General features: G+C 36.3%; 1 protein-coding gene across 1 annotated transcript; it reads right to left on the bottom strand.

Moving 5' to 3' along the window:
- Positions 1-2,875: 2,875 nt before the first annotated feature.
- On the bottom strand, positions 2,876-6,974 carry LOC130747084 (GTPase LSG1-2-like). Its single transcript, XM_057599905.1, has 7 exons — positions 6,575-6,974; positions 6,384-6,485; positions 6,211-6,297; positions 5,320-5,413; positions 4,836-4,892; positions 4,424-4,503; positions 2,876-4,313 (listed from the first exon to the last, which is right to left on the bottom strand). The coding sequence occupies exons 1-7, from the start codon at positions 6,787-6,789 to the stop codon at positions 3,182-3,184; spliced, it is 1,767 nt and encodes a 588-aa protein (XP_057455888.1). The 5' UTR covers positions 6,790-6,974; the 3' UTR covers positions 2,876-3,181.
- Between the last annotated feature and the right edge of the window lie 1,718 nt (positions 6,975-8,692).

The raw sequence follows: 8,692 nt of genomic DNA, 5'->3' as shown, positions 1-8,692 counted from the left end.
ACCAACTAGGAGGGGCAGAAAGAGGACCATTCACCAAATTAATGCAACCCAGTAGAACTTAGGGCTCATGCAATTATCTATTAATGTTATTTGGACCACTTTTGGTATTGTGTTGTATTGGACCACTTTTTTTGTTGTGTTGAATTGGCCATTATGGCTTATTTAGGTTATACAGGTATACCACTTTTGGTACTGTGTGTTTCTGCTGAATTGTTAATTGCCCTGATGACAATTTTTGGTAATATGTGTTTTGTCATTTTGAGATGTATTAAAGCCATGATGGGCTAACTTGTCTAATTTTGGTACAATTGAATTGGTGTTTTAAGTTTATGGCTAAGGTTATTAACTTGGAGATCTCTGATTCATGTTGCCCATGATTAATTTAGTCACAAAAGCAGCAGATCATATTTTTTTGTCCTAATTGCATTTGCTTTGTTGAAATCAATAAATGGAGCAAATGCAAAAACATGTTGCCTGGTTGAATGTCAACCTTTTTTTGCAGTTCACAAATGTAAATGATAATATATTTTGCATTGAAGTTGATAATATGTATTGCTAAAATGGCAATGACAGATAAAACAATATGTCATCTTACTATGTACAATGTTTTGAATTGAAGTTGTTCCATTATTTACTACTGATGATGAGATCAGGATAATCTTAGAGTAGAATCACTTATTCAAACATGACTTATAAATAAATGGCTCTCCAATTTGAGGTCAACTCAGGGGAAACCAGCAAAAGTTTTCAGTACAAATGCAACTGATCATATATTTTTGTGTTGTGTTAAGATATGTAAAATAGCACGAAATGGACAGGGAAAAACAACCATTCATTCCATTGATCAACAAGTTTTCAGTACAAAACAGCAACCTCAGACATCACTACATTAATTCACTCCACTTCCCTCTACATACACCAACAATTTTCCTACACAATTCCTAATCCCCAACCTGACCTATTTAGAGACATAAGCAAATATCAATGCCATGATCATAATGATGGCAAAGATCAAACAACAGACTAGGACTGTGATTGTTTTCTTCATCTCAGCATTCTTTCTCGAAAGCAAGGCAATAACCTTCTTCTCCCTGACATTCCCAACATCATCATACCATTCAAAGAACCTGCACAATCGTCTACCATGAACCTACAACTCATCATTTGCAAAACAAGTGTGTCAGTTTACAATCTTCAACCACAGTTTCATACAGAGAATTAGAAAGAAACAGAAGCAGAAGAGAATTGAAACAGCAGCAACATGGAAGAATCGAAGCAGAAGCAACATGGAACAATCTAAACAGCATCAACCTTACCTTGAACAAACCACATCCGTAGAACCTCCTCCCAGGGTTATCCCCAGTCCACGAAGTCAGCAACGGAGCTTCAACTCCACACCCACAGACTTTCACCATTCTTCTCCTCGAATCAGATAAGCCCGATGAGTTCTCACTTCGTCCATGCGAGGTTGACCTTGTGTGTTGCGAGGACTCTCCTCCATCCCACCGATTTGACGGACTGCTATAGCCACCCATAGCTAAGAATCGAAGAAGGAGATCAATTGGGGATTTTATGAAATTAGGGATTTGATGGGTTTGGGTTAGAATCAGGTGGGATACAATGGGGGATTTTATGAAATGAAGGAGAAGATATCACGTGCCACTCACGTGGTCTTTCTCTCACTCCTAAATGTTGGCCAAGTCATTAAAATATTCCACGTAGGAGAGATCCGTCCAAATTTTGACGGAAAAGAGCAGAGGGACCAACTATGTTAACGGAGGCAAACGTGGGGGACTAGGAATGCTATAAAATTAGTTTGGGGACCACTCTTGCACAAAGTTGAAACGTGGGGGACCAAAAATGCTTTTAAGCCTAATTGAAAGTAGCATATTAGCTCAATTTTTGGTTTCTCAAGTTATATTCCGTCAACAATTATAAGATTGAGTCAGTTATTTATCATTTATCATTTGTGTTAGATTTTATTGATTATAAGTAGCTAACTTGTGTCCATGTTGACCCTCTCCTAGTCGTAGGAATTTGATGTTTTTTTTTATGTAACGGGTGTTTCCTACCCGAGGCAATTTCATTTGTAGTTTCTGGACTTAGTCCCTCCCAATAAAAAAAAAAAAAAAAAGTAATGTGGAAGAAAGGTAGTTTTACACCTTTGGCGTCTGCTACAGAATAATTTTAAGTGTAACTATGTTATATATATCTCTTGTAATAAAGTAATGTACCTTTATTGTCTTGTCACACTTATTTCAAGTTTATACATTAAATTAAAATAATATTTAATAAACATTTAATTTAGTATCCTATTGATTTTCTTAATTTTCTTTAATCAATGTTCAAATTTAAATCAAATGATATATTTACAAATTATTTAAATTTATCATCTGAAATCTATATAAATTAATTAACTCAAGGATAAAACAAAATATAAACAATCTGAATTCAACTAGTTCAAGGATAAAAAAATTGTAAAATAATCTGAATAAAATAATTACTAAAGAAAATAATTAAACTAGTTCAAGGGTAAAACAAAATATAAAACAATCTGAATAAAATAATTAAATTCTTTAATCTGTGTAAAAAAAAAATCTTTAATCCGTGTACTTTCTTCTCTCGCTGAAGAGATAAATAGAAATGGAGATAATATCATAAAAAAATTCAAAGCCCTAACAATAAAAATAAAAAATAGCTTCATTTGTCTCTGCTACATTCTATTGACTATTCCATTCCATCACAATAAGATTCATTTCGTCCTGTTACATCACAAGATAACCACAAATTCTCCAGTCAAATACTTCAATTTCCGGCGGAATTCAATTATTCTTTTATGCATGCCACGAGGTATGCATCGGCTTGCACATAAGTATGGAGAAAACACAGAAATGGCTTCACAGACTTATGAGAGTAACCAATTTGCCAAACAAATGACATCATTTTCATCCCATTAATAAAAACATTAACTCATTAATGTGAATACACGATATTTTCACAAACACCTTCCCCTTCTTAGGAGGATCTTCAGTGGAATTGCGATGCCTCCATCATTTATCTCCGCAACGCTTTACAACTTACACGCAAACATTATTTATAGTTCACCTCAGAGTAACTATAACTATGTGTGTATGGGTCTAACAGACAAGGTTTTGCAGAAAAACAAGAGGGCATGGCCTTATCAAACCTTCACTGGACCAGTATTAGCTGGTTTCTGAAAGAATCTTGCAATTGGCGTCCCATCAGTACCGTCATTCCCTGCTCTCCAAGAATGACTTTTTTGCCTCGGGGGCTTTTTATGCTGTTTATGAGGTGCCTTTGACTTCTTAGTAACTTTCTGTGAAGCAATTCCATTAGCCAGGTCAAATGATTTGAGGTCATCCAATACGTGTTCAAGATTTGGAGCTTGTTCACTCTCACCGTCCAAAGAATCTTCAATACCAGACAAATCCGAGTCGTGCAAGTCATCTGAGTCATGTCCAGTGGGATCTTCCAAAGCTTGTTCCTCACTCGACACACCAGGGGGCATTTCATAGTGCGGCACCTTCCCATCAATGTAATCTTTCAGTATCTGACGAGCAGCCTTAGTTTCATCAGGCAGTCCACTAGAGGCGACATACCCACGAGAAGCACAGTATACTCTCAAGAGTTCAGATGCAAGAGGGGGGAGGGATTGGGACTCGTATGACTTGGGTTTAGGAAGAGTGATCTTATAAACCCCCTCTATGACATGTCTTGGAACTCTATCAGCTACAACTTGGACAGCTTCCCTGTGTTCAGTCATCCTATCAATAGGCAACACCCCACAAGCAATCATCTCGTATCTTGAGCTTGAGAAAGATGGAAAAACTAATCCGGGACAATCACAAAGGGTCAGTTTGTCAGAAATAATTAATGTCTGAAAGTGCTTTGTTTTCCCTGGGGTAGACGTGACACCAGTCTTCTTTCCACCAACCAAAGCATTGATAGTTGAACTCTTACCCACATTAGGATATCCAACAAATCCCACAGTGACACTACTTGACGGTGAACTACCAGAAGCACTTTCACTAGAGGACTTAATGGAAGAAGACCCTGTATCAGAGGAGCCTGAATTTCTCCTGCGTTCTACTATCTCTTCTGCCTCTGATTGCAAGCGGCCCAAAAGTTCATCTCTTCTATATATCTTTGTGTCTGGGTTATCAGTTCTCCCCAAATTATCAGCCTCCCATGATGAACCAAGCTTTTTGCCTTCCAGAGTTGCAGTAGCAGCTTTAGCTGACCAGAAGATGAAGAGAATATCATGAGCACGGAAATATTCTGCCCATTTCTCCCTGAGGAAAAGAGAAGAAAAAACAGAGAATAAATATTAAGGACCTTCGCAAGATAGAGAATCAAGAGAAATAATTTGATGCAGTAAAAACCATATTTGGCATATCCAAACCTGATAGAAGCAGGTAAAAGATCTGCCTTGTTAACCAAAAGCAATGTGCGCTTATGCTCATCAACCTCTCTAGCATATGCCTGTCCCAGAGTAAAATTAAAGCATAACATGTCATGTTTGACGCACACAGTAGAATAATTGTTAAAACAAAATAATTAGAGTCCAAAATTAAGCTGCACAGATTACCGGACATAAGATATCTGCCCCATTATTGCCACTTATGTTTCTCACTTTTATTAGTTAATAGGTACTGACATGATGATATGCCTTTTTTGTTACCAGACTAAAGCTGCTTGAAAGAATATCAAGCACAAGGGATTCTGCTATATCTGATCCTAACAAAAAGAGAGCTTAAACTTTCTACATATCTAGCCATCTCTAGAGTTGTAAGCAAGAGAAAATAACATCTTACCTCAAGGTCAGGGCAGCGATAGAATAGTGGATCTCGTGCATCAACAACCATAACAAGCTGGTAAAAAAGTACGGGAGAATGAGATGAACATCTTCAACATATAATGCACTTAGAGACAATACAGAGCAAAGATCAGAAAATAGTTGCTATGCTATTGATATTTCTGTATAATACAAAACCATCATTGTAAAAACAAAATTTCAATTATCCAAATGCTTTTAAAAAAATAGGCTTTTCATAAATTACATAATAGAAAAGAATGAATGTACAACTAGAGAGGGATAAAAACAGGACTTTATCAATTGTGCCCAACAAGAGTTTTTTTTTCTTGAAGTTGAAAATTCAAACAGGCTTTTGTTTCTAGGATCATCCTTCAAACTTGTTTAAAGACATTTTCCCTTCTTTTTTGTGTATCAAGCCAAATGAAAGATCAACCCAAAAGTAGATATTTCATGGTAAAACTTCAAAGAGGATACCAACTTACCAAATCACTACGCTCAACAACCCGCCAGAGCTGTCTCCAGATGTCAAGATTTTTCTCAAACGGAGTAAGGACAAGCCTCTTATTGTCCTCAAGCCTGAAACAACACCAAGCAAGCAATATAAATTTTAAACATATCCAAAGCTTTCATCATTCTTCTAACATCATCACTTAACACATCATTATTTAAAAGATAATGCTAATTAGTATGGAAAACAATTGTTTGCCAAAAAAAAGTATGGAAAACAATTCATAACTTTTGCATAAACATATAGCTGTAAAGGAGTTTTAACTTTCAGCAGCTTTGACTCTGATCTTCAGCTTCTAATTCAGACACATGCAATCACACACCTATTTAAACGGCGTTTGAATGAGCTAATCTGTAACTAAACATGGACTTATGGTATAACATAAGCACTTGAATAGATAATTCCTTAAACTTGTAAAAATAACTTTTTTCAAGCTTACTCCAATAAGCTTATTAGATAAACTCACGAAATAGGAAGTTAATTAAGCTTCTGAAATAAAGGATATTGTATAAAACACTTAGTTAAACTATTTACCCAAACACACCAAAGAACATGAAGGAAATAAGAGCAAAAACTAACAGCATGTATGCTTGTGTTGCAGCACCCAAACCACTTTTCCAATCTTTAAAATGAGGTTTCAGAATTTTCCAAAATGTTCAGAAACACGTTAAAATTGTCAAACAACGAATTATCCCAAAAGCTTAAGCTGTTGGGTAAGGCTCACATAAATGGTTTTATATTATTATTTCTAATTAAAAAGTTATTTCAGTAAAAGCAATTCTATCTAACTTCTAACCACTTTTAACCAAACCAATGTAACAAGCCTCAAGTTAATTCAAATAAACGCTCTAAGGAACTAACCAACCTCGCTAGGCTGCGACGCCAGGTCAAGAAAGACTGTGTTTCATTGGCATGAAGCTGGTCCGCGGACATTTCAGCACTCCACGCCGGCCTAAACGAGCAAACAAAAACAAAAGAGTCACACCATGGAAAATTGAACCAATTCAATTATTCAAGAAAAACAAATAATTGAAATACCTGCGTGGAACTCGGAGACTGCTAGCATGTTGAGCTTCCTCAATCTTCCGCAGCTTCCTCGATTCTTCAGGCGTGGCAACGCTAGAGCCAGAGTCTCGGTCCCTAAACCCACAACAATAACAACGAAAACATCATGAAAATATTCACAGTTTACAGAAACGCGGAGAAGAAAGAAAGAACGAGATACTCACAGGTTGATGAGGACGGTGGGAGGAGCAACAGAGGGAGGGAAATCGAGATTCGGTTCATCGTTTTGTTCGATGATGGCGTCGATATCGGAGACTTCGGTGTAGGATTCGAGAACCTTCTTCCGATAGAAGCGACCTTTCTCCTTGGTTTGCTGCACCATCTGGTTGTGTTGCCGCACCAAGGCTCGGCCTAGATCTGCTTTCTGATTCTTCACCATTTCCGCGAGCTCGAAACCCTAATTCACCGCTCTGTTGTGTTCTTCTTAGACGAAGGACGCAGAAACCCTAGAAAACGAGAGTGTTGGGGGAGGCTTGTTTGTTCACTACTTTCTGGTTACGTTTAAGATTTTTTCTTAAAACTATTTTGCACTTTCGGTGCATATCCATTAAACTCTAAAAATAATACATTCAGAAGAGGAAATCTAAATCTAAATAAAGAAAAGAAAGAGGCTAGCCTAAGCAGCATAATAATAAATGACGAAGTCGACAATTTTTTTTGGGTTAATGTAAGGAATTTCATTAGATGAAAAACGGGCATAGCCTAGATACAAAGCTACAAGAGCCAAAGGTACTCAGCCCTATCTACAAAACCCATTAACAGATATACAATGAAAAATAAGAAGACCAACAAAATTAGAAGCATTGTTTTTCTCACTCGAAATATGAGATACATCAACATGCTAATTCGATTCAAGCAAGGAACGAACATGCAACACTGTTGCTCTAACTCAGAAAGTCGAAAATTAAAGTGAGCCTGAAGAACAATGTTGCAATCAGAATAACATACGATCTCTCTAAACCTATGAACCTCTACGGTTAGGAGCTCAGCAATAAACGTCTTATCTCCTCCAAAATTAGACGGGACACTAGAGATTCAGATCGCTTAAAGACATTTTGGTGTCATTTATATAAAAACTCCTACTAAATTTTAGAAATTTTTATTGCTCATTTTCATATACACTCTTGTATTTATTGAACTTTTACAATTTTAAAATCTTAATTATCACTAGTAATTATTTATTTTCGACACTTCTCAATACATTAAGTAATATTAAATATGGAAGACTATATTTTTTTTTTTGAAATCATTACATTAAATAACCACACTACATGTTTTCTTAATATATGTAAGTGTCTCAATGATCTATTCAAATTAGGAAAGGAGGGAAAATTTTCTTTTTAGTTTAGGGTATTGGCTCTATTTATTCTTTCATATTCACCCAAGAAGTTTATTCTAAATTTCTAATGAATAAACGTGCATTGAAAATTATGAACCAATTTAAGAGACACAAAAAGTTTATCAGATTTGAAAACCAAACATAATTAAACACCCCGAGACAAAGATAGTTTAAGTATTCTAAATGCTTTTATAACGTATGAATGTTATCATTTTACGAAGAAGATAATTTGTGACCGAAATGACATGACGATTTTAAAATTAGATATGTGAAAAGCATATGATAGAGTTGAGTCAATTTTTCTTACATAACGTTCTATACAAAATGAGGTTCCGTTTCAATGGATTAATTTGATTATGAGTTGTGTGTTCACATTTTACTCTTCTATTATGTTAAATGACAATCTCCAATCAAGTATTGCTCCATTTTTAGAGTTACGTTAAGGTGACCCGTTTTCTCCTTATTTGTTTATCAGTTTTATGCCCTTATTAAATTAAAATTGCACGGCGTGGGCCTGTTATTTCATTAATATTCATATTTTTGTGAGGCCAAATGGGCTTATTAACAATCCTGATCGAGTCGTCATTTCTTTACCCTGTTTCTTCAGTTCTAAAAAAATGCTGAGAGCCGCTTCCACTCTCCTCTGTCTCCGCCACCTTCGGACGCCGTGGCCTGGCGGCGTCCGTCGTCTCTGTTCCTCCGAATACGAAAGCTACAATCCCAATCTAGATGGCTATTTCCATTCTGAAACGGAAGCCAGAGAACTGTTTGAAACCTGGTGCAAGAAATACAGCAAAACATACCCTTCAGAAGAGGAGAAACTCCTCAGGTTCGGTAGCTTCAGGGGAACTCTTGATCGGTGCACACGCCACAACCAGAAGCGTGATAACCCTAAAGATTACTGCTGACGAAATGTTGGCCCAATATTTTGGTCCAAGAAGAA

This window comes from Lotus japonicus, chromosome 3 (genome assembly GCF_012489685.1).
Source record: "Lotus japonicus ecotype B-129 chromosome 3, LjGifu_v1.2".
Lineage (NCBI taxonomy): Eukaryota > Viridiplantae > Streptophyta > Magnoliopsida > Fabales > Fabaceae > Lotus > Lotus japonicus.
This window is presented reverse-complemented; position numbering and strand designations above follow the sequence as displayed.

Bases quoted from the DNA above. Each gene is read 5' to 3' on its own strand.
- LOC130747084 (XM_057599905.1), bottom strand. From the start codon at position 6,789: ATGGTGAAGAATCAGAAAGCAGATCTAGGCCGAGCCTTGGTGCGGCAA. The intron at 6,298-6,383 runs GTATTTCAATTA...TTGCTCGTTTAG, and splicing joins AGTCTCCGAGTTCCACGCAG to GCCGGCGTGGAGTGCTGAAA. The intron at 4,314-4,423 runs GTTTGGATATGC...TCTTTTCCTCAG, and splicing joins CTTTTACCTGCTTCTATCAG to GGAGAAATGGGCAGAATATT.